The 27,540-nt window shown below is 39.6% G+C and overlaps 1 protein-coding gene across 4 annotated transcripts in view; it reads right to left on the bottom strand.

Moving 5' to 3' along the window:
- LOC128698583 (poly(ADP-ribose) glycohydrolase) overlaps positions 1-27,540 on the bottom strand; it is a 75,394-nt gene that overhangs the window by 13,313 nt on the left and 34,541 nt on the right. For all 4 annotated transcript variants that reach the window (XM_070084933.1, XM_070084932.1, XM_070084934.1 and 1 more), the window contains exons 8-10: positions 14,875-14,954; positions 7,445-7,601; positions 5,113-5,243 (exon numbers count right to left, since the gene is read on the bottom strand). In XM_070084933.1, the coding sequence (XP_069941034.1) occupies positions 5,113-5,243; positions 7,445-7,601; positions 14,875-14,954 (368 nt within the window). The remainder of the gene's footprint in view (positions 1-5,112; positions 5,244-7,444; positions 7,602-14,874; positions 14,955-27,540) is intronic.

Raw genomic sequence — 27,540 nt, 5'->3', positions numbered from 1 at the left:
GCAGCACAAAGCCAATGAATAACTGATTTTGCAGTGTGGAAAGGAACACTGTCTTCCACAAAAGCCTTGCACTACAGAGCATGAAAGATTCAGGCAAATGATAAGAGTAACTCCAGGTATGTTATTATAGTTAACATTAATGGGGACATATTTTAGGTTTTCCTGGGTGTGCTTTTGATGTGGACTTGTCATCAATACCATCCTCAAGGGACTGAAACAACCAGGGCTTTGCTGGATGCTCACACACATCAATGGCTTCTTCTATTTCCTTTGTTTGATGGCCTGTCTTATGCAATCCAATGATCTGCGCAACTGTCTCATGTCAGCAACTTATTCCTGTGTGCATTAATTCATTAAATGCCAAAAATGTCCAACAAATTTGGACACACGGCACACAGGGACCACAAACACAAATCCACCCACCAAACAAGCCTAGAAGGCACTTAGGACACAGCCAGTCTTAGTTACTAGGCCAACTCGTAAGTATATAATGTTCAAAGTAATACCCTACTAGCGTAGAGTATTACTTTAATGAAGTGCACTGTCAACCAACTTTTAAAGCCAAATTCCATGTTTCCAAACCTAGCATTTAAGGGATTTAATGGTACAGTAGTTATCTTAAAGATGGCTTCCTCACTGTTCAATTTATGAGGGGCATATATACCTGGAGAGGGTTTCAGGGGTCAATGCCCCTGCAGCCCAGTCTGTGACCAGACCTCATGGTGGATCAGGGCCTGATCAACGAGGCTGTTACTGATGGCCACTCATAAACCGATGTACGAACCACAGCCTGGCTGATCAGATACTGATTTAGGTGCCTGTCCAATGCCTTCTTGAAGAAAGCCAGGGGTCTACTGGTAATCCCTCTTATTTATGCTGGGAGGCAGCTGAACAGTCTTGGGCCCCTGACACTTACCGTGTTGTCTCTTATCATGCTAGTAGCTCCCTTGTTTTTCATTGGGGGGATGCTGCATCACCTGCCAAGTCTTTTGCTTTCATAGGGAGTGATTTTCGTGTGCAAATTTGATGCTAATCCCTCCATCCCACCATCTGACTTATGATCTGTGCGACATACGACCACTTAACTTATGACCGTGTGTCTGGCAGCAGGGCTGCCAGATGCATGGTCGGACACAGGAGTATAATGTGATCCTTTATTGACAACGTTTTGCCCACACAAGTAGAGGTAGTAGTAGTTATAGATGTGGTGGGAAAGTCAGCTGGTACACGAGAAAAAAAGGTTACAAAAGCTATGGCTTGGGTAGCATAAAAAATAGTTTCAGCAAATATATATGAATGGATGGATTTGAGAAAGCATGTTTTAGTGCCTGCTGGCCCAACCTGGGCATGTCCTTTATGTAGTAGCAGTTATGTGATGGCAGGGTTTACTGTTTTCAAGACTCTCGCTAAGATTTCAAAGATGATATTCAAGGAGTTTCTTACATTTGAAGTGAATTCGAACACATTGTTTTGTATGCAAATGTTCTTGGAAATAAACAACTATTTGTGTTGTGCACAGTGTTTCTCCTAAACCTTACAGAATGAAATACAGTATTAACAGCATAAAAAGTAAAGTAAAAATGAAATACAAAAATAATAAAATAAAATCATTACACTAGCTGTGATGTTGATATACATGAACCTCCTGGGTAGAAGTGCTGACACAAGCAAGAGAGAGCAGCCGACAAAATATTCTATTCTTATGCTAATATCAACAATAAGGCTTATTTACCTATCACAGTTGATCTATTATGACATAAGGTGAAATATCAATACCACAGACACACAAAAAATATGGCAGAATAATTTTTTTTTTTTCAACAAGTCAGCCGTCTCCCACCGAGGCAGGGTGGCCCAAAAAAGAAAGAAAATCCCCAAAAAGAAAATGCTTTTATCATCATTCAACACTCTCACCACACTCACACATGATCACTGTTTTTGCAGAGGTGCTCAGAATACAACAGTTTAGAAGCATATACGTATAAAGATACACAACATATCCCTCCAAACTGCCAATATCCCAAACCCCTCCTTTAAAGTGCAGGCATTGTACTTCCCATTTCCAGGACTCAAGTCCGACTATATGAAAATAACCGGTTTCCCTGAATCCCTTCACTAAATATTACCCTGCTCACACTCCAACAGATCGTCAGGTCCCAAGTACCATTCGTCTCCATTCACTCCTATCCAACACGCTCATGCACGCTTGCTTGAAGTCCAAGCCCCTTGCCCACAAAACCTCCTTTACCCCCTCTCTCCAACCCTTTCGAGGACGACCCCTACCTCGCCTTCCTTCCCCTATAGATTTATATACTTTCCATGTCATTCTACTTTGATCCATTCTCTCTAAATGACCAAACCACCTCAACAACCCCTCTTCTGCCCTCTGACTAATACTTTTATTTACTCCACACCTTTTCCTAATTTCCACACTCCGAATTTTCTGCATAATATTTACACCACATATTGCCCTTAGACAGGACATCTCCACTGCCTCCAACCATCTCCTCGCTGCTGCATTTACCACCCAAGCTTCACACCCATATAAGAGTGTTGGTACTACTATACTTTCATACATTCCCTTCTTTGCCTCCATAGATAACGTTTTTTGACTCCACATATACCTCAATGCACCACTCACCTTTTTTCCCTCATCAATTCTATGATTAACCTCATCCTTCATAAATCCATCCACCGACACGTCAACTCCCAAGTATCTGAAAACATTTACTTCTTCCATACTCCTCCTCCCCAATTTGATATCCAATTTTTCTTTATCTAAATCATTTGATACCTTCATCACCTTACTCTTTTCTATGTTCACTTTCACTTTCTACCTTTACACACATTCCCAAACTCATCCACTAACCTTTGCAATTTTTCTTTAGAATCTCCCATAAGCACAGTATCATCAGCAAAAAGTATTTATTTATTTATTAACAGACTGGCCGATTCCCACCAAGGCAGGGTGGCCCGAAAAAGAAAAACTTTCACCATCATTCACTCCATCACTGTCTTGCCAGAAGGGTGCTATACACTACAGTTTTTAAACTGCAACATTAACACCCCTCCTTCAGAGTGTAGGCACTGTACTTCCCATCTCCAGGACTCAAGTACGGCCTGCCGGTTTCCCTGAATCCCTTCATAAATGTTACTTTGCTCACACTCCAACAGCACGTCAAGTATTAAAAACCAGTTGTCTCCATTCACTCCTATCAAACACGCTCACGCATGCCTGCTGGAAGTCCAAGCCCCTCGCACACAAAACCTCCTTTACCCCCTCCCTCCAACCTTTCCTAGGCCGACCCCTACCCCGCCTTCCTTCCACTACAGACTGATACACTCTTGAAGTCATTCTGTTTTGCTCCATTCTCTCTACATGTCCAAATCACCTCAACAACCCTTCCTCAGCCCTCTGGACAACAGTTTTGGTAATCCCGCACCTCCTCCTAACTTCCAAACTAAGAATTCTCTGCATTATATTCACACCACACATTGCCCTCAGACATGACATCTCCACTGCCTCCAGCCTTCTCCTCACTGCAACATTCATCACCCATGCTTCACACCCATACAGGAGTGTTGGTAAAACTATACTCTCATACATTCCCTTCTTTGATCCAAGGACAAAGTTCTTTGTCTCCACAGACTCCTAAGTGCACCGCTCACCCTTTTCCCCTCATCAATTCTATGATTCACCTCATCTTTCATTGACCCATCTAGCATAATATGAAGGCCTGCTGTGCAGATAGGAAAGGAGCTTTGTGGACACCACCGACCATAAGGCTTATTATCCATTCTTTCATCACTTTTATGAGAGAAAATGGATCTAGCATGAGACCAAACTGTAATAGACACTCATAGTTTATGAAAACACTGAAAAAAAAGGATGTTTTGGGGGTAAAAAAATATTTCCCGAATACTCGGGTATGCGCGCTTTCGGCTATTATCTTGGAAATAAGTTATTCACGTATTTTATGAAAACCAATTAATAATAATGAATGGATTGAAGTGATCTCCACAACAAACATAAAAGAATGATTGCTTTACAAGATTAAGACTTAATTTTTGAAGTATCCCTATCGGCAATTCTTTAAGGTTCAACTTGGATTCATTCTGATTTATGGCTGGTTGGTCAGAACCAAGCTCGGTCGTAAGTCGGATGGTACCTGTACGTATAATCATGTATCTTTCCCGCTTGCATTCCAGGGAGTACAGGTCGAGGAGCTTACACCATTCCCAATAATTTAGGTGCTTTATCATACTTGTGTGCCATGAAGGTTCTCTGTACATTTTTTAGGTCAGCAATATCACCTCCTTTGAAGGGGGCAATTAGTGTACAGCAGTATTCCAGCCTAGAGAGAACAAACAATTTGAAGAGAATCATCATTGGCTTGGCATCTCTAGTTTTGAAGGTTCTCATTATCCATCCTATAATTTTTCTAGCAGAGGAGTTAAATACAGTGGACCCCCAGTTTACAATATTATTTCATTCCAGAAGTATGTTCAGGTGCCAGTACTGACCGAATCTGTTCCCATAAGGAATATTGCGAATTAGATAAGTCCATTTCAGACCCCTAAACATACACATACAAACACACTTTTATAAATACGCTTACATAATTGGTCGCATTGGGAACTGATCGTAAACCAGGGGTCCACTGTACATTGTTGTGGTCTTTGAAGGCGAGATCTTCTGACATTATCAATCCCAGGTCTTTCACATTAGTGTTTTGCAGTATTATGTGGTTAGAATATGTTGTATACCCTGTTACAGTTTTAATTTTTTCAAGTTTTAAATATCTGAGTAGTTGAAATTTCTCTTCACTAAACATATAATGTATATGTAGACCAGAATTTTAAGCTGAAAAAAATTAAAGTTAACATGTACACTTTATATGAATTACAGTATGCAGCAAATGAAATTCAAAGGCAGAGAAAAAGTATATAAACAATGAGTAAGCAAAAGGGGTGATATAATAGCAGAATGAAATGAGTAGTGACAGGATGATCATTTAAGAAACTCTTCAAAAGATCATTATCAAATGAAAGAAAAAAGTTGAGAGTATGAACAACAGAAAGAGAAATACAGTTACTGCATGCATTACAAACCTGTGATGATGAGTGCCTCAGTTTTGTCCAGTGCCTGCGTGAAGAGCCGGGAGATGATCAGTTCTGGGGAAAGCACAAAACGAATCTCCTCTTGCACACAACCTAGACCCAGCACTCCTCCACCTAGGAACCTAGAGATACATGTAACAATGACATTAATGAATATAAAGGAATACCCACAAGAGATGAATATTCTGAAATGACATTTAGTTCCTTATAAGTTTCATTCAATTTACTTTTCTCTGCCTTAACTACAAGGACTGATATTCTCACCTCACTGTAGAAATAGTTTTATTTTAGAATTAAATAGAGGTAGTATATCAGTTAATCTTAGCAGTAAAAGTAATCAGATATCTTTCCTGAGAAAAAGTTGGAAAAATACGAGACAAAATGAGGAAGCAGCAGCAATGTAAAGATGAAGACGAAAAGAGATGTGAAAAGAATGTGTGAATCAAAACTGATATACAGAATTGCACTATAATTGGAATCTCCCTGAAGAAAAGAAAAAAAGTGAACATTTAACACCATACAAGAAAAAGGTGTAGTGCAGATTTAAGAATGCAATGTCAGTGTATGCAAAGAAATTTGTAGTTATAAAAGTGCAAGCACAGGAAGGAAGACAAAAGATTGGTGGAATGATGCTAAAACAGCAGAGCAGGGAAAAAAGTCAAGAGCATGAAAGACTTGTTCAATGTAAAAATAATACAAGTGATTACCACAAAATCTAATCTGGAAATTACAAAACATAGGATGCAAAGAGAGAGACAAACTATCACAATGAGAGAAGGGTTTCCTATTTGAAAGGATCTTACAAAAAATGTCCTCATGCTGGGGCACCACAAGGTTGTGTGTGTGGTCTGATAATGCTTCTAATCTGCTGTATATAAATGAATTATCAGCAGGAATTAGGAATTACATGAAAATGTTTACAGATGATGAAAAAATCTTATGCAAGATAAGTAATAAAAATTACTGCATATACTTGCAAGAGGACCTACACCAATTGAGAAAGTGGTGAAAGAGATCACTTAAGGAATTTAATTTAGACAAATGCCATGTAATATAAATGGATAAAAGGGAAAGCAGCCACAAATTGAGATAAAAACATTAAGAACTTCAGACAATGAGAAACCTAAGTTTTTTTTTTTCTTTTCATGCTGACCATCTCCCATTAAGGCAGGGTGACCCAACAAAGAAAAAAATACTATCCCTGTCACTCAATCACTAACTGTCTTTCCTGAAGGGCACTGACATCCTGGGTGAGACCTTCCAAACCACAACATCCACACCTTTCCTTCAGAGTGCAGGCACTGTACTTCCTACCTCCATGATTCAAGTCCAGCTAATTGGTTCCTCTATTTTTTTTTTTTTTTTTTCAACAAGTCGGCCGTCTCCCACCGAGGCAGGGTGACCCAAAAAAGAAAGAAAATCCCCAAAAAGAAAATACTTTCATCATCATTCAACACTTTCACCACACTCACACATTATCACTGCTTTTGCAGAGGTGCCCAGAATACAACAGTTTAGAAGCATATACGTATAAAGATACACAACATATCCCTCCAAACTGCCAATATCCCAAACCACTCCTTTAAAGTGCAGGCATTGTACTTCCCATTTCCAGGACTCAAGTCCGACTATATGAAAATAACTGGTTTCCCTGAATCCCTTCACTAAATATTACCCTGCTCTATATCCTTTCATAAATGTTACTTTACTCACACTCCAACAGCACATCAAATCATAAAAATCACTTGCCCCCACCAACTCCTATCTAAAACACTTACACAAGGTTGTTGGATATCAAAGCCCCCATCCACCATCAGCCCTCTGCATACTACATACTTTTGGTAACTCCACGCCTCTGACTAATGTCCAAACTCCAAATCCTCAACATAATATATTCACACCACACATTGCCCTTAAACATGACATTTCTACTGCCTAAAGCTGCCTCCTCACTGCAACATTCAAAATCCATGCATCACACCCATAAAACAGTGCTGGTATCACTATACTCTGGTACATAACCCTTTTTGTCTCCATGGATAAATTTCTTTGTCTCCACAGACGTCTCAGTGCACTAACCACCCACCTTTTGCCCTTCATTAACTCTATGGTTCATTTAATTTTTCTTAAGATTCACTGTTAACACAAGACCATCACTGGAACATCACAAAAATGAAACACTGACCAGCTAAAGATATATAAATAGGAAAATGCATTACATTAGATCAAAGTATGTGGTATGGTGTCTTAACTTGAAAAATAAAAAATAATGTATATATACGTATTTCAATAAATAAATAAATCATTGTACAGAGTTTCTTACTTGTTGGCAAAATCAGCTTGAAGAAGTCCACTTGCTTCTTCAATAAGGCCATTAGTATCTATATGAAATTTAGGTAAATGTTGTGTGGCTGTCTCCCACTTGGGTAACTCCTGGTATTTCACATACTGCCGAGTAAAGGTCACACAACCAGTTGGTTCTGAAATTTCCACCAGAAAAACAATTTAAATGATATAAAAAACATAAAGGAAATTTTCCTTCTCCAGTGCATAATAAATGGCCTAAAAGATTTGTTATAACTTATTTTTTAATACCTACAAGGTAGGTTGACATAAAATAAAGGGAAGGAGGAACACATTCACCATCATTCACTGAATAGGTGTTTTGCCAGAGTGTGCAGACATGACAATTCAACTGACCACCTGAACTGCAACACCTCCACCATTCCTTCAGAGTGCAGACACTGCACCTCTCATCTCCAGCTATGGTACATATTCACAGTCATCCACAATCTTTTTATTCACTTAAAAAAGTCCAGTATGCACGTGTGCAACGAGCCTGAAAAACTAAAAGGGAGGCAAATCCATGGATGAGAAGAACAGGCAAATTCCTTGGATTAAGACTTCCTCACTAGCATCAAGCCACTGCACTTGAGAGAACAAAAATTCATTAAATGATCAAAATTTGCTAAGATAATTGTTTCTAAATGGTACATAACTAATATTACAGTAAACCCTCATTTTGCAGATTTTGTATCTGCAATTTTATGTACACTATATTACATATCCACAAAAAGTAATACAACCTAAAATAATGCAGAAAAAACTATAGTTGCAGTAATAACCATGGTCAGTTGCCTACTGAATGGCAATGACTGTTAGTTACTTTAACATACAAGTTTGTGAGATCCATTCATTGTTTTTTTAAGATAAATCTACAAGGAAAGATGCCTTTTTTGTAAACTGTGAAAATATGCTCGATAAGAAAGAGATGATTGTGGATGTTATGAATAAAAAGAAACTGGATGTCCTGGCTCCAGTGAAACAAACCTGAATGGGGTAGGCGAGTTTCAGTAGAGAGAAATAAATGGGATTACATCAGGGGTTTCTAATAGAGTTAGAGCTATGGAAGTAGCAGCATAATGTTGAGGGAACAGTTATGGCAGGAAAAAAAATGTATAAAAAAATGTATAAATTCAAGGATTATGTGGAGTAAAATAAGAGTCGGATGTGAAAAATGGGCTATAGTAAGTGTTTATGCACCTAGAGAAGAAAGAAGTGTAGAGGAGAGAGAGTGAGTTTTGGGAGATGTTGAGTGAGTGCTTGGGGAATTTTGAACCAAGTGAAAGAGTACCTGTGATGGGGGATCCAAATGCTAGTGGGTAAAACTGTTGTGGAGGGAGTAGTGGGTAAGTTTGGGGTGCCAGGGGTTAAATGAAAATAAAGGCCTTTAACTGAACTACGTATAGAGAAAGAGGTTTGGTAATAAGTACAGTGGACCCTTGACTAACGCTATTAATCCGTTCCTGAGAGCTCATCGTCAGTCAAAATAATCGTTAGTCAAGTTAATTTTCCCCATAAGAAATAATGGAAATCAAATTAATCTGTGCAAGACACCCAAAAGTATTGAAAAAAAAAAATTTAACACATGAAATATTAATTTTAATACACACAAACTGAAGAAGACATGCACAGTTACATGACACTTACCTTTATTGAAGATCTGGTGATGATTGATGGGATGGGAAGAGGGGAGTGTGTTGATGGTCTTAGTGTTTAGAAGGGGAATCCCCTTCCATTAAGACTTGAGGTGGCAAGTCCTTTTTCGGGGTTACTTCCCTTCTTTTAATGCCACTAGGACCAGCTTGAGAGTCACTGGACCTCTGTCGCACAACATATCTGCCCATAGAGGCCTGTACCTCCCGTTCCTTTATGACATTCCTAACGTGTTTCACAACATTGTCAGTGTCACCATTAAACACTTGTTCAGGTTTCAGTCCTTCACTGTCTATGTACTCCTTGAATTCCTGCACATATTTTTCAGCTGCTTTTTGGTCCAAACTGGCAGCCTCACCATGCCTTATCACACTATGTATGCCACTACGATTCTTAAATCTCTCAAACCAACCTTTGCTGGCCTTAAATTCACTCGCATCACCACTAGTTGCTGGCATTTTTCTAATTAAATCGTCATGCAACTTCCTAGCCTTTTCACATATGATCGCTTGAGAGATGCTATCTCCTGCTATCTGTTTTTCGTTTATCCATACCAATAACAGTCTCTCAACATCTATCACTTGCGATCTCAGTTTCGAAAACATAGCTGCACCTTTGGCAAGAACAGCTTCCTTGACTGCCGTTTTCTTGGCCACAATAGTAGCGATGGTTGATTGGGGTTTTGTGTATAGCCTGGCCAGCTCGGAGACATGCACTCCACTTTCATACTTAGCAATGATCTCTTTCTTCATATCCATAGTAATTCTCACCCTTTTTGCTGTAGGGTTGGCACTAGAAGCTTTCTTGGGGCCCATGGTGACTTATTTTGCAGGTGCAATCACTAAAAAGGCTGTGATAATATGAAATGTTCTGATTGTATGCTTGGAAGCGACCGCGGTGGCTGGCTGGCTTGTAAACACTGGCCAGAAGTGGACGCGTCTCAGATGGAAGGAATAGTGTTAGTCGAGTTTTTTAGCGCTAATCGAGGCAAAATTTTTGCGATAAAATGTATCGCTAGTCAGATTTATCGTTAATCGATGCCATCGCTGGTCGAGGGTCCACTGTAATATGAATTTAAGAAAAAGAGGATAAATAAGTACATAGGAGGGTGGGTGTGGGAGGAAAGTGTGATTAGTGGAATGATGAAGTAAAGGGTGTGATAAAAGAGAAAAAGCTCACTTATGAGAGGTTTTTACAAAGCAGAAGTGATATAAGAAGGGTGGAGTATATGGAGAGTAAAAGAGAGGTGAAGAGAATGGTGAGGGAGTGCAAAAGGAGAGCAAATAATAGAGTGGGTGAGGCACTGTCAACAAATTTTGCCAAGAACAAGAAAAAATTTTGGAGTTAGATAAATGTTAACCCTTGCACTGTCGAGAACCGTGATCCTGAACTCACTCTCAGTCAAAAAAAAAAAAAAAAAATTCTTGTGAAATGATAGAGAATCTTTTCCCAATGGTAATGGCACCAAAAGTACAAAATTTGATGGAAAGCTTACAGAATTACGCTCTCGCAAAGTTAGTGGTCTCGGCAATACATAAGTATTGGCAATTTTGCCCATTTTGAGCCCTAGTTTCAGCCAATTCCATTGTTCTAGTCGACCAAACTCAAAGCTATTTCTTTAGAATTCTATTTGTTCTATCGATTGAGTACAATAAACTGCCCATTTACCGATTTTAACTACCCAATAGTCATCAGAAATTGGCAATTTGGCCAATTTCACATAAATTTCAAAAGATGCCAATTTCAAAATAGGGCTCAGAATAAACAATGCAGACATTCATGGCAGTAAAATATCATTTTCTCTGTTTATTAGTCACATCTCCAGGCCCCTCTTACATTACTCTTGCTTTCCATTTTGAATTATTATTCGCACAAAAAATAGATTTACTGTTATACAGAGTACTGCATTATAATATAAGTAATTGTATAAATAATGTCAACCCATTTGTGAGTGGGTATTAGACTGGCCAGTTAGACACGCATTGAATGGTGACGTCATTTGTTTATTCTTGAACATGGCAAAAATCGAACATTTCTGCTTTGAGCTCAATTTCAAGGTACTTTTCATCATGAAACCAATCAACAGCATATCTATTTCTGTAATATATCTCCCATTCTATCAAATGAGACCAAGAAAAAACAAGAATGCAACCATAAATACAGTGGAACCTCTACTTACGAGTTTAATCCGTTCCGTGACCTTGCTCGCATCTCGATTTGCTCGTTTGTCGAGTCAATTTTCCTCATTTAAATTTATTGAAACAGAATTATTCCATATCACAATTCATCTAATTGACATAATAAACAATATTAATAACACAGAAATGTGATATATACACTAGAATGAATAAAATATGTCATTATGTATGTGAGGAGTGGTAGTGTGTGGCGGCAGCACAGCGGCCATTGTGGGAGGTGGGGGTCTATGAGGGCCATCACAGCGTCGTAACTACATACTTTCCCATGCTCTTATTATAACAGAAAACGAATGCTTGTGAGGCAAACTGCATTAGATAACTACGTAGTTTCATAAGGAAAACAATAATAATAATAATAATAATAATAATAATAATAATAATGTAAAGAAATTATGAAGTACGACAGCATTTACCTTGGAGATGGAGAAGAGGTGCTGGGCACAGCGGTATATGCTGTCAGTTCATTTCGTTTCGTCCTTTTTCTATCATGTAATCACTTAATTGCTACACTCTTAATGTTACACTTTGTCACTCTCAACCCCTTGACTGTCGCAACCCCAAATCCTGAGGTGTCTCCTGGTGTCGCAAAATCCCCCCCCCCCCCCCCCCCCCCCCCCCCAAAAAAAAAAAAAAAAAAAATTCTTATGAAATGATAGAGAACCTTTTCCCGATTGTAATGACACCAAAAGAATGAAACTTGATGGAAAACTAATGGAATTACACTCTTGCGAAGTTAGCGACCGCGGCGATATTTACAAATCGGTGATTTCGCCCACTTTGAGCCCTATTTTTGGCTAATTCCATTGTTCCAGTCGACCAAACTCATAGCTATTTCTTTAGAACTCCATTTTTTCTATTGATTGAGTACAAGAAACTGCCCATTTACCTATTTCATTTACCCAATAACGTGGTCAGAAACTTGCAATTTGGCCAATTTCACAAAAATTAAAAAGTATGGCAATTTCAAAACAGGGTCCAGAATGAACAATGCAGACATTTCTGGCTCTAAAATAACATTTTCTTTGTTCATCAGTCATGTCTCCAGGCCCCTCTGATATTACTCTTGCTTTCTATTTTGAATTTTTATTCAAACAAAAAATAGAAGATTTACTGTTATGCAGACTACTGCAATATTGTAATAATTTTATAAATAATGTCAACCCATTCATGACTGCATATTAGAATGGCTACTTGGACATTTATTGGAAAATGACATCTGTTTACTTTTGAACATCGGCAAAAATCAAACATTTCCCCTACTTTGAGCTCCATTTCAACGTTCTTTTCATAGTAAAACCAATCAAAATCACCTCTATTTCTATAATATGTTTTCCATTCAATCAAATGAGACCAAGAAAACAAGAAAACAACTATAAATACCATACGAAAATAGACCACAAAGCCAGCATTTTAATTAAAAAAAAAAAAATGGTCGGAGTTTTTTTTTCTCATTATGTACTGCATGCTGCAGGATTTTTTTTTTTATGTAGTGCACACTGACCACACAGACCCATTCTCTCACATGTGGGCCTACCAGCATTCTCCTGCTTGATTTGAAGCCGCTAGAATTTATGAGTATACGTATATACGTCAAAAACGGTGGCTCGTAAGACGTATATATACGACCAAAACAGTCCAAGGGTTAATGCTATGTACACTTAATTCCTATACTCCATGGTAATCATTCTCTCTTCTCGGCATTCTGCTATGGACTTACTTTCTTAGAACCCATGGTTAGAAACAAGAAATTTCGCAAAATAACTGAACTACACATAAGGAAAACACGAGAATTCCTTCAATCATGATGCAAGCTCCGTTAGCACGTGGACTGCCGAGCTTTGTTTTGATATGCATCGCAATCTGTGGTGGCGTGCTCAAACAAACTAACATCACCAAAGAATCGAACATTTCCACTACTTTGAGCTCAATTTCAAGGTACTTTTCATTGTGAAACCAATCAAATTCATATCTATTTCTGTAATATATCTTCCATTCTATCAAATGAGACCAAAATAACAAGAATACAACCATAAAAACCATAAAAGCTGGCTAATGGTGAGAAGAGAACACCGTTATTTATGGTTTGATTTCTTTCAATTTTGGTGTAGGTTAAGAAGCATCATTCCATCATACACTGCCCAAGTTTCAATAAGATAGTCCAATAAACAAATGAGATCCAATTCCTTAGATCAAGAGCAAGAGCCCCTCACCAAACCTCCCTTGAGGCCCTCTCGCATTTCGAAATTTCGCTCGCATCCGGAAGCAAAAAATCGACTGAGCGAATGCTCATATCTTGAAAAACTTGCACATCGGGGCAATCGTAAGTAGAGGTTCCACTGTACCATACAAAAATACACCTCAAAGTCAGAATTTTAATCCAAAAACATGTTTGTTTTTTTTTTCTCATTATGCACTGTGTGCTGCAGGATATTTTTATACTGCGCACACTGACCATGCAGACCTATTCTCTCACATGTAGGTCTACCAGCTTTCTCCTACTAGATTTGAAGCTCCTAGAATTCGAACCTCCATGACTCAAGTCTGGCTAACTGGTTGCCAAGAATTCCATCAAAAATTTTACTTTGGTCATACTCCAACAGCATGTCATACTATAAAAACCATTTGTCTCCACTTAATCTAGCCTGCTGGATGCTCAAGACCATAGCATTCAAAACTTCCTTTACCCCTCCTTCCAACCCATCCTGGCAAAAACCCCCACCTTTTCTTTCTTTCATTCTAGATTTATATACACTTTTGATCACCTAATTTTACTGTATCCTCTATAAATGTCCAAATCTCAACTACTACTCAGCAATCTGAATTCTACCTTTGGTAATGCAACACAATATTTTAATTTCTACACTCAGAATTCTCTGTATAACATTCACACCACACACTGCTCTCAAAAATGACATCTCCACTGCCTCTAGCTTCCTCCTTGATGTAATGTTTAAAGCCTATGTCGCATATCCATATAGAAGTCTTGATATCACATTAATGCAATAAATTCCCCTCTGACTCCACAGATAAACTTTCCTTTCTACAGATGCCTCAACACATCACCTACCTTTTTCCCCTCATCTATTTCATGGTTCGCCTCATTTTTCATAGATCCATCTGCCCACATGCCTACTCTCAAAATCTAAATATATGTACAGTGGACCCCCGATTAACGATATTTTTTCATTCCAGAAGTATGTTCAGGTGCCAGTACTGACCGAATTTGTTCCCATAAGGAATACTGTGAAGTAGATTAGTCCATTTCAGACCCCCAAACATACACGTACAAACGCACTTATATAAATACACTTACATAATTGGTCACATTAGGAGGTGATCGTTAAGCGGGGGTCCACTGTATTTACTTCCTCCATATTCTCTCTCTCCAATCTGATATCCAATCTTTCATTCCCTAAACATTTTTGTTACTTTCATCATCTTACCTGTGATATACTGAATTAACACATTATGTAAATAACACTACTTTCTCCTTCCTCAAGGATATGGGGATCGAGAGAGTAATGTGATATTTTTTCTGTTATGCAATCCATACACTAACCTTCGGTTGTTACTCTTCGAAAATAATTTAGCACACACTTCATCTTCTCTAAGGCCCGCTTTTCTTTATGAGAAAATAATCTGAAAATGAGAATATGGAGAATTATTTTTATTACATTCACTGGGAAGTGGTAAACCCAAAGGGGTCACACAGCATCAGGGAAATTAGGGATAATCAGGTTTGATCTGAGGAAAGGGAAGGAAAGCTCCAGTTCCTTGGAGGAAGAACCCTTCACCAGTGACAAGACATTCTCCTTGAAGAAAAGGAGAAGCTCTTAATGAGATGCACACTGAAAATTCCACACAGCATACCCAGTGAAGCCCTTAGTAACTCTGCGCTTGTGCATACAATACCTATAGCCACTAATCAGTGTTTTTCCTAATGCTTTACATTTCTTGCTTGCCATTTGCCCTGACCCAAGACCATGATTCATAGTGTTGAAATGGTTGGTGTATTTGTTTAATATAGACACGAAGGAAAGGAAGGTACACAAGGATTGACAAAGAGCATGAATAGTTCCCTTGTATAAGGAAAATGACAAGACGGAAAAGCCTGATGAGCATACCAGGTAATGTATACAGAAGAATTATTCATCACTGAAAGTCAGGGGTAAGATAAAAAGGACTGCAAAATAAAACGGATGATTTAGGAAGGGTAAAGGATCCAATACACGTCAACTGGTGAGTCTAATATTCTTTCACAAGTGCGCTGATATTATTTATACCATTTCTACACTAATGCAGCAGTCTGCATAACAGTAAATCTATTTTTTCTAAGGATAAAAACTGAAAGCGGAAAGCCAAAGAAATATAAGAGGGGCCTGGGGATGTGACTAACGAACAGAGGAAATGTTATTTTAGTGTCAGGAATTTCTTTCTTGTTTATTCTGGACCCTATTTGGAAATTGGCATCTTTTGAAATTTGTGTGAAATTCGCAAAATTGCAAAATTCTGACCACTGTACGTACTGGATAGTTGAAATCAGTGAATGGGTGATTTCTTGTACTCATTCAATAGAAAAAAATAGAGTTCTAGAGAAATAGTTATGATTTCTTTCGACTAGTACACTGGAATTGGCCGAAAATAGGGCTCAAAGTGGGAAAATTCGCCGATGCGTAAACATCGTCCAGACCGCTAACTTCGTGAAAGCATGATTCCGTAAGTTTTCCATTAAATTTCATACTTTTGGTGTCAATATGACCAGGAAAAGATTCTCTATCTTTTCATTAGAAAAAATATTTTTTTTTTTTTAAATTTGGCCGACCCTGAGAACGAGTCTTGGAGAGGGCCTGTCGACCCTCAAAGGGTTAAGAGAGATGCTAGAAACAGACCTCTATGGACAGATTTGTTGTGAGGCAGGGATCCAGTGACTCTCAAGCTGGTTCTAGTGGCATTAAAAGACAAAGAAGGGAAGTAACCCCAGGGAAGGCTTTGCTACCTAGTCTTTATGGAGAGGGATTCCCCTTCCAAACACTAACTCCTCACTCTTTCCTCTTCCCTATCTTCCAGAAGCCAGCAGTAGCCTTCAATAAAGGTACGTAAAACTTACATAATTGTTAAAAAAATAATTTTTTTGTTAATACTTTTGTCTGGAACGGATTAATTGCATTTCCATTAATTCTTATGGGAAATATTAATTCAGTTTCTGGCCATTTCGGTTATCGGCCGACCTTCTGGAATGGATTACGGCCGATAACCGAGGGTCCACGGTATCTAGGAGGTAGACATTTCAGCAGATGGGTCTGTGAAAGATGAGGTGAACCACAGAATAGGCGAGGCTAAAAAGGTAGGTTTCTTCCTCCATAAGACATACACGTTGTAAGAGGCAACTAAAACGCCGGGAGCTAGAGGCTAGTAACCCCTTCTCCTGTATTTTTTTTTTTTTTTTATTATCACACCGGCCGATTCCCACCAAGGCAGGGTGGCCCGAAAAAGAAAAACTTTCACCATCATTCACTCCATCACTGTCTTGCCAGAAGGGTGCTTTACACTACAGTTTTTAAACTGCAACATTAACACCCCTCCTTCAGAGTGCAGGCACTGTACTTCCCATCTCCAGGACTCAAGTCCGGCCTGCCGGTTTCCCTGAATCCCTTCATAAATGTTACTTTGCTCACACTCCAACAGCACGTCAAGTATTAAAAACCATTTGTCTCCATTCACTCCTATCAAACACGCTCACGCATGCCTGCTGGAAGTCCAAGCCCCTCGCACACAAAACCTCCTTTACCCCCTCCCTCCAACCCTTCCTAGGCCGACCCCTACCCCGCCTTCCTTCCACTACAGACTGATACACTCTTGAAGTCATTCTGTTTCGCTCCATTCTCTCTACATGTCCGAACCACCTCAACAACCCTTCCTCAGCCCTCTGGACAACAGTTTTGGTAATCCCGCACCTCCTCCTAACTTCCAAACTACGAATTCTCTGCATTATATTCACACCACACATTGCCCTCAGACATGACATCTCCACTGCCTCCAGCCTTCTCCTCGCTGCAACATTCATCACCCACGCTTCACACCCATATAAGAGCGTTGGTAAAACTATACTCTCATACATTCCCCTCTTTGCCTCCAAGGACAAAGTTCTTTGTCTCCACAGACTCCTAAGTGCACCACTCACTCTTTTTCCCTCATCAATTCTATGATTCACCTCATCTTTCATAGACCCATCCGCTGACACGTCCACTCCCAAATATCTGAATACGTTCACCTCCTCCATACTCTCTCCCTCCAATCTGATATTCAATCTTTCATCACCTAATCTTTTTGTTATCCTCATAACCTTACTCTTTCCTGTATTCACCTTTAATTTTCTTCTTTTGCACACCCTACCAAATTCATCCACCAATCTCTGCAACTTCTCTTCAGAATCTCCCAAGAGCACAGTGTCATCGGCAAAGAGCAGCTGTGACAACTCCCACTTTGTGTGTGATTCTTTATCTTTTAACTCCACGCCTCTTGCCAAGACCCTCGCATTTACTTCTCTTACAACCCCATCTATAAATATATTAAACAACCACGGTGACATCACACATCCTTGTCTAAGGCCTACTTTTACTGGGAAAAAATTTCCCTCTTTCCTACATACTCTAACTTGAGCCTCACTATCCTCGTAAAAACTCTTCACTGCTTTCAGTAACCTACCTCCTACACCATACACTTGCAACATCTGCCACATTGCCCCCCTATCCACCCTGTCATACGCCTTTTCCAAATCCATAAATGCCACAAAGACCTCTTTAGCCTTATCTAAATACTGTTCACTTATATGTTTCACTGTAAACACCTGGTCCACACACCCCCTACCTTTCCTAAAGCCTCCTTGTTCATCTGCTATCCTATTCTCCGTCTTACTCTTAATTCTTTCAATTATAACTCTACCATACACTTTACCAGGTACACTCAACAGACTTATCCCCCTATAATTTTTGCACTCTCTTTTATCCCCTTTGCCTTTATACAAAGGAACTATGCATGCTCTCTGCCAATCCCTAGGTACCTTACCCTCTTCCATACATTTATTAAATAATTGCACCAACCACTCCAAAACTATATCCCCACCTGCTTTTAACATTTCTATCTTTATCCCATCAATCCCGGCTGCCTTACCCCCTTTCATTTTACCTACTGCCTCACGAACTTCCCCCACACTCACAACTGGCTCTTCCTCACTCCTACAAGATGTTATTCCTCCTTGCCCTATACACGAAATCACAGCTTCCCTATCTTCATCAACATTTAACAATTCCTCAAAATATTCCTTCCATCTTCCCAATACCTCTACCTCTCCATTTAATAACTCTCCTCTCCTATTTTTAACTGACAAATCCATTTGTTCTCTAGGCTTTCTTAACTTGTTAATCTCACTCCAAAACTTTTTCTTATTTTCAACAAAATTTGTTGATAACATCTCACCCACTCTCTCATTTGCTCTCTTTTTACATTGCTTCACCACTCTCTTAACTTCTCTCTTTTTCTCCATATACTCTTCCCTCCTTGCATCACTTCTACTTTGTAAAAACTTCTCATATGCTAACTTTTTCTCCCTTACTACTCTCTTTACATCATCATTCCACCAATCACTCCTCTTCCCTCCTGCACCCACTTTCCTGTAACCACAAACTTCTGCTGAACACTCTAACACTACATTTTTAAACCTACCCCATACCTCTTCGACCCCATTGCCTATGCTCTCATTAGCCCATCTATCCTCCAATAGCTGTTTATATCTTACCCTAACTGCCTCCTCTTTTAGTTTATAAACCTTCACCTCTCTCTTCCCTGATGCTTCTATTCTCCTTGTATCCCATCTACCTTTTACTCTCAGTGTAGCTACAACTAGAAAGTGATCTGATATATCTGTGGCCCCTCTATAAACATGTACATCCTGAAGTCTACTCAACAGTCTTTTATCTACCAATACATAATCCAACAAACTACTGTCATTTCGCCCTACATCATATCGTGTATACTTATTTATCCTCTTTTTCTTAAAATATGTATTACCTATAACTAAACCCCTTTCTATACAAAGTTCAATCAAAGGGCTCCCATTATCATTTACACCTGGCACCCCAAACTTACCTACCACACCCTCTCTAAAAGTTTCTCCTACTTTAGCATTCAAGTCCCCTACCACAATTACTCTCTCACTTGGTTCAAAGGCTCCTATACATTCACTTAACATCTCCCAAAATCTCTCTCTCTCCTCTGCATTCCTCTCTTCTCCAGGTGCATACACGCTTATTATGACCCACTTCTCGCATCCAACCTGTATATATTACCAAATTTAATAGGAAAAAACTTTTGTTTTTCCTTTTTTGCTACCCTTCCTTGGTGGGATACGGCTGGTGCATTGAAAGAAAAAAAGAAAAAAGGTAGGTACAGTGGACTTTCGACCAACGATTTTAATCCGTTCCAGAGAGCCGAATTAATTTTCCCCGTAAGAAATAATGGAAATCCAATTAATCCATTCCAGACACCTAAAAGTATGAATTTTTTTTTTTCACATGAAATATACATTTTCCTACACAGAAAACAATGATACATGCACAATAAATACTACATGAAGAATAAATGACACTTACCTTTATTGAAGATTTATTGATGAGTGATGAGATGGGAGGAGGGGAGATGGAGGTGTATTATTGTTTGGAAGGGGAATCCCATTCCATAAGGACTTTGGGTACCAAGTCCTCTTCTGGGGTCACCTCCCTTCTTTTTTTAATGCCACTAGGAACAACTTGACAGTCACTGGACCTCTGTCGCACCAAAAATCTGTCCATAGTGCTCTGTATCTGGCGTTCCTTTAAGATTTTCCTAAAATGGGTCACAACACTGTCATTGTAAAAGTCACCAGCACGGCTTGCAATAGTTGTGTCAGGGTGTTCTTCTATAAAGGCTTGCACCTTTGTCCACATTGTACAAATGTCCTTAATCATTGAAGAAGGCAACTTCCTCGATCTCTCTCTCCCCTCCTCTGGAGCAATTTCCTCAGTTGTGGTCTCTTGCTGTTGCAGATGCTCTTGCAGCTCATCAGTGGTTAGTTCTTCATCGTCGTCCTCCACCAACTCTTCCACATCCTCCCCACTAGCCTCCAACACCATGGACTTCCCCAATGACACGACAGATTCCACAACTGGTATAGGCTCCTGAGGGTTAGCCCCCAAACCCTTCAAAATCCCTCTCTTGTATACATTGTGGCCACAATTTCCTCCAAGTAGAGTTCAAAGTCCTGCAAGTCACTCCCTCCTAAGCCTTACCTCTAAGGTTTATGCAACTGAGGATACTAAAGTGATCATTCCAAAACTCTCTTAGGGTTAATTCAGTGTCTGAGGTCACTTCAAAGCACTTTTGAAACACTGCTTTGTTGTAGAGTTTTTTGAAATTTGAAATGACCTGCTGGTCCACGGGCTGGAGGAGAGGAGTGGTATTAGGAGGCAAAAACTTCACTTTGATGAAGCTCAACTCCCCCGTAATTCGCTCTGGCAAGTCTGGAGGATGAGCAGGAGCATTGTCTAATACCAGGAAGCACTTGAGGTCCAATTTATTTTCCAGGAGGTAATTTTTCAAAGTGGGGCCCAAACACATGATAGAACCAATCATGGAAAATGTCCCTAGTGACCCATGCCTTACTTTTTTGCCCTCCACACCACACACACATTAGCCTTGACAACAGTTTTTCTTGAACACTCTGAGTTTCAGAGTGATACACGAGTAGAGGCTTCACTTTGCAATCCCCACTAGCATTACTACAAAACATTAAAGTTACCTTATCTTTCATAGGCTTGTGTCCTGGTAGTGCTTTTTCCTCCTGTGTAATGTAGGTCCTGTTTGGCATTTTCTTCCAAAACAGGTCTGTTTCGTCACAATTAAACACTTGTTGGGGTTTGAATTTTTCAGTGTCTGTACTCCTTGAATTCCTGCACATATTTTTCAACCATTTTTGGGTCAGAATTGGCAGCCTCACCATGCCTTATCACACTTTGTATGCCTTCTAAAGGGTTAAATCTCTCAAACCAACCTCTGCTGGCCTTAAATTCACTAACATCACCACTAGTTCCAGGCATTTTCATAATGAGATCTGCATGCAACTGTCTTGCCTTTTCACATATTACTGACTGAGAAACACTATCTCCTGATAATTGTTTGTCGTTTATCCACACCAACAACAGTCTCTCCACATCTTCGAGTAGTATTTGCGATCTCTGTTTTGAAAACATACTTGCACCTTTCACAACAACAGCCTCCTTAATTGCCTTTCTATTGGCCAAGATAGTAGCAATGGTTGATTAGGGTTTGTTATACAACCTGGCCAACTCAGAGGCACGCACTCCACTTTTGTACTTTGCAATTACAGTGGTCCCTCGTTTTTCGTAGTTAATCCGTTCCTGAAGTTGCTACTATTATCGAAATCTATGATTTTCGAATCAATTTTCCCCATAAGAAATAATGTAAATACAATTAATCCGTTCCTGACACCCAGAAGTATTAAAACAAAAACATTTTTTACATGAAATATAGATGTAGTACATAAACAATACAATGGGAAATGATGAATGAAACATTAACAGCATAACACTTACCTTTATTGGAGATTCTTCTTAGTGTATGGGAGACTGGAGGAGGAGAGAGATTGGATTGTTTACAGTTTGGAAGGGGAATCCCCTTCCAGCAACACCTCAGGTACCAATTGCTTTTCTGGGGCTGCTTCTCTTCTCTGTTTCTTAATGCCACTAGGACCACCTTGAGAGTCACTGGAGTCCTGTCTCGCAAAATAACTATGGATAGAGCTCTGTTTCTGGCATCTCTTTAACACTTCCCTAAAATGGCCCAAGACTTTGTCAGTGTACATGTTGCCAACATGGCTTGCAACAACCTTGTCAGGGTGATGTTTCTCCATAAAGCTTTCCATCTTACCCCACATAGCAAAAATCTCTTTAATTTCTGAAGAAGGCACCTTCTTCCATCTCTCTTCCTCCTCCTCTGCAGCAAGATTCTGAGCTGCGATCTGTTGCTGTTCCTGCTGAAGTTCTTGCAGCTCCTCAGTGGTGAGCTCTTCATTGTGGTCTTCCACCAACTCTTCCACATCCTCCAAACTCACATCCAACCCCATGGAACTCCCCAGTGCCACAACTGATTTAACAACAGATATAGGCTCATCAGGGTCAGTCCCAAACCCTTCAAAATCCCTCTTGTCGACACAATCTGGCCACAATTTTCTCAAAGCAGAGTTCAAAGTCCTGGTAGTCACTCCCTCCCAAGCTATACCTATAAGGGTTATGCAATGGAAGATGCTGAAGTGTTCTCTCCAAAATTCCCTTAGGGTCGAGTGAGTGTCTGTGGTCACAGTCAAGCACCTGTGAAACATTGCAAGTACTAAAATGAGTGGAATATTATGAAATATTTCAGAGGAGCACGTGAGGGGACCTTCGCTCACTGGTAAACAATGCCAGACTGGCTGGGTAGGGAGGCCGCCCCGGCTCACACCGTGCGTACGCGTCCCGGACGAACTACTATTCGCGAGTCAACCTATGATTAGCGAGCCCATGTTTATATGAAAATATCCCTATGATTTACAAAATCTACGATTCCCGAGAACTATGAAAAACGAGGGACCACTGTATCTCTTTTTTCAATTCGATAGTACACCTCACCCTTTTTACCACAGGGATGGCACTAGAAGCTTTCTTTGGGCCCATGGAGGCTTATTTAGCAGTTACAAGCACAAAAAACAATGGAATAATACAAAAAGTATCAAATGTATGCGTGGAACCTTCCACCCTGGCTTGTAAATAATGGCACACTAGCTGAAGGCAGGACAGCTGAGGCACTCAGGCTGGACGGACAGGCAGACGCGTTCGGGACGAATGTTCTTAGCCAAGTTTTTCATCATTGGTCGAGCCAATATTTTTACGCTCAAATGCATCGTTAGCCGATTTTATCGTTAGGCGATGCCATCGTTGGTCGAGGGTCCACTGTAATAAATTAGAGCATATGTGGAAGAATTGAAAGAATAATTGAAAGAATTAGAGGTAAGACAGAATGTAGGATTGCGGATGAGCAAGGAGGTTTCAGAGTGGGTAGGGGATGTGTAGATCAAGTGTTTACATTGAAGCATATGTGTGAACAGTATTTAGATAAAGGTAGGGAAGTTTTTATTACATTTATGGATTTAGAAAAGGCATATGATAGAGTGGATAGAGGAGCAATGTGGCAGATGTTGCAAGTACATGGAATAGGTGGTAAGTTATTAAATGCTGTAAAGAGTTTTTATGAGGATAGTGAGGCTCAGGTTAGGGTGTGTAGAAGAGAGGGAGATTACTTCCCGGTAAAAGTAGGTCTTAGACAGGGATGTGTAATGTCACCATGGTTGTTTAATATATTTATAGATGGGGTTGTAAAAGAAGTAAATGCTAGGGTGTTCGGGAGAGGGGTGGGATTAAATTATGGGGAATCAAATAAGGTAGTAAGTTGGTAGACAGCAACCACCCAGGGAGGTACTACCGTCTTGTCAAGTGAGTGTAAAACGAAAGCCTGTAATTGTTTTACATGATGGTAGGATTGCTGATGTCTTTTGTCTGTCTCATAAATATGCAAGATTACAGGTATGTCTTCCTACTTCTACTTACACTTAGGTCACACTACACATATATGTACACATCTATTTATACACACTCATCTGAGTTTTCTTTGATTTTATCTTAATAGTTCTTGGTCTTATTACTTTTCCTTTTATATCCATGGGGAAGTGGAATAAGAATCTTTCCTCCGTAAGCCATGCGTGTTGTAACAGTCAACTAAAATGCCGGGAACAATGGGCTAGTAACCCCTTTTCCTGTAAAGATTACTAAAAAGAATAATAATAAGAAAATTGTCAAAGTGGGAAGTCTGAATGTGCGTGGATGTTGTGCAAATGATAAGAAAGAGATGACTGTGGATGTTATGAATGAGAAGAAGCTGGATGTCCTGGCTTTAAGTGAACCAAAGCTGAAGGGGGTGGGAGAGTTTCAATGGAGAGGAATAAATGGGATTAGGTCAGGGGTTTCAAATAGAGTCAGAGCTAAAGAAAGAGTAGCAATAATGTTGAAGGATAAGCTATGGCAGGAAAAGAGGGACTATAAATGTATTAATTCAAGGATTATGTGGAGTAAAATAAAGATTGGATGTGAAAAGTGGGTTATAATAAGCGTGTATGCACCTGGAGAAGAGAGAAGTGTAGAGAGAGAGAGATTTTGGGAAATGTTGAGTGAATGCGTGGGGAGTTTTGAATCAAGTGTGAGAGTAATGGTGGTTGGGGATTTCAATGCTAAAGTGGGTAAAAATGTTATGGAGGGAGTAGTAGGTAAATTTGGGGTGCCAGGGGTAAATGTAAATGGGGAGCCTTTAATTGAGCTATGTGTAGAAAGAGATTTGGTAATAAATAATACATATTTTATGAAAAAGAGGATAAATAAATATACAAAGTATGATGTAGCACATAATGAGAGTAGTTTATTAGATTATGTATTGGTGGATAAAAGGTTGATGGGTAGGCTCCAGGATGTACATGTTTATAGAGGGGCAACTGATATATCGGATCATTATTTAGTTGTAGCTATAGTTAGAGTAAGAGGTAGATGGGAAAAGAGGAAGGTGGCAACAACAAGTAAGAGGGAGGTGAAAGTGCATAAACTAAGGGAGGAGGAAGTTCGGGTGAGATATAAGCGACTATTGGCAGAAAGGTGGGCTAGTGCAAAGATGAGTAGTGGGGGGGGTTGAAGAGGGTTGGAAAAGTTTTAAAAATGCAGTATTAGAATGCGGGGCAGAAGTTTGTGGTTATAGGAGGGTGGGGGCAGGAGGAAAGAGGAGTGATTGGTGGAATGATGAAGTAAAGGGTGTGATAAAAGAGAAAAAGGTAGCTTATGAGAGGTTTTTACAAAGCAGAAGTGTTATAAGAAGAGCAGAGTATATGGAGAGTAAAAGAAAGGTAAAGAGACTGGTGAGAGAGTGCAAAAGGAGAGCAGATGATAGAGTGGGAGAGGCACTGTCAAGAAATTTTAATGAAAATAAGAAAAAATGAGTGAGTTAAACAAGTTAAGAAAGCCTAGGGAATGTATGGATTTGTCAGTTAAAAACAGAGTAGGGGAGTTAGTAGATGGGGAGATGGAGGTATTAGGTAGATGGCGAGAATATTTTGAGGAACTTTTAAATGTTAAGGAAGAAAGAGAGGCAGTAATTTCATGCACTGGTCAGGGAGGTATACCATCTTTTAGGAGTGAAGAAGAGCAGAATGTAAGTGTGGGGGAGGTACGTGAGGCATTACGTAGAATGAAAGGGGGTAAAGCAGCTGGAACTGATGGGATCATGACAGAAATGTTAAAAGCAGGGGGGGATATAGTGTTGGAGTGGTTGGTACTTTCGTTTAATAAATGTATGAAAGAGGGGAAGGTACCTAGGGATTGGCAGAGAGCATGTATAGTCCCTTTATATAAAGGGAAAGGGGACAAAAGAGATTGTAAAAATTATAGAGGAATAAGTTTACTAAGTATACCAGGAAAAGTGTACGGTAGGGTTATAATTGAAAGAATTAGAGGTAAGACAGAATGTAGGATTGCGGATGAGCAAGGAGGTTTCAGAGTGGGTAGGGGATGTGTAGATCAAGTGTTTACATTGAAGCATATGTGTGAACAGTATTTAGATAAAGGTAGGGAAGTTTTTATTGCATTTATGGATTTAGAGTGGATAGAGGAGCAATGTGGCAGATGTTGCAAGTACATGGAATAGGTGGTAAGTTATTAAATGCTGTAAAGAGTTTTTATGAGGATAGTGAGGCTCAGGTTAGGGTGTGTAGAAGAGAGGGAGACTACTTCCCGGTAAAAGTAGGTCTTAGACAGGGATGTGTAATGTCACCATGGTTGTTTAATATATTTATAGATGGGGTTGTAAAGGAAGTAAATGCTAGGGTGTTTGGGAGAGAGGTGGGATTAAATTTTGGGGAATCAAATTCATAATGGGAATTGACACAGTTACTTTTTGCTGATGATACTGTGCTTATGGGAGATTCTAAAGAAAAATTGCAAAGGTTAGTGGATGAGTTTGGGAATGTGTGTAAAGGTAGAAAGTTGAAAGTGAACATAGAAAAGAATAAGGTGATGAGGGTATCAAATGATTTAGATAAAGAAAAATTGGATATTAAATTGGGGAGGAGGAGTATGGAAGAAGTGAATGTTTTCAGATACTTGGGAGTTGACGTGTTGGCAGATGGATTTATGAAGGATGAGGTTAATCATAGAACTGATGAGGGAAAAAAAGGTGAGTGGTGCATTGAGGTATATGTGGAGCCAAAAAACATTATCTATGGAGGCAAAGAAGGGAATGTATGAAAGTATAGTAGTACCAACACTCTTATATGGGTGTGAAGCTTGGGTGGTAAATGCAGCAGCGAGGAGACAGTTGGAGGCAGTGGAGATGTCCTGTTTAAGGGCAATGTGTGGTGTAAATATTATGCAGAAAATTCAGAGTGTGGAAATTAGAAAAAGGTGTGGAGTAAATAAAAGTATTAGTCAGAGGGCAGAAGAGGGGTTGTTGAGGTGGTTTGGTCATTTAGAGAGAATGGATCAAAGTAGAATGACATGGAAAGCATATAAATCAATAGGGGAAGGAAGGCGGGGTAGGGGTCGTCCTTGAAAGGGTTGGAGAGAGGGGGTAAAGGAGGTTTTGTGGGCGAGGGGCTTGGACTTCCAGCAAGCGTGCGTGAGCATGTTAGATAGGAGTGAATGGAGACGAATGGTACTTGGGACCTGACGATCTGTTGGAGTGTGAGCAGGGTAATATTTAGTGAAGGGATTCAGGGAAACCGGTTATTTTCATATAGTCAGACTTGAGTCCTGGAAATGGGAAGTACAATGCCTGCAGTTTGAAGGAGGGGTTTGGGATATTGGCAGTTTGGAGGGATATGTTGTGTATCTTTATATGTATATGCTTCTAAACTGTTGTATTCTGAGCACCTCTGCAAAAACAGTGATAATGTGTGAGTGTGGTGAAAGTGTTGAATGATGATGAAAGTATTTTCTTTTTTGGGGATTTTCTTTCTTTTTTGGGTCACCCTGCCTCGGTGGGAGGCGGCCGACTTGTTGAAAAAAAAAAAAAAAATCAAATACAAAATGGAAATTGACACAGTTAC

This window comes from Cherax quadricarinatus, chromosome 14 (genome assembly GCF_038502225.1).
Source record: "Cherax quadricarinatus isolate ZL_2023a chromosome 14, ASM3850222v1, whole genome shotgun sequence".
Lineage (NCBI taxonomy): Eukaryota > Metazoa > Arthropoda > Malacostraca > Decapoda > Parastacidae > Cherax > Cherax quadricarinatus.
The sequence above is the reverse complement of the archived record's forward strand: the minus strand, read 5'-3'. Positions and strand labels throughout refer to the sequence as shown.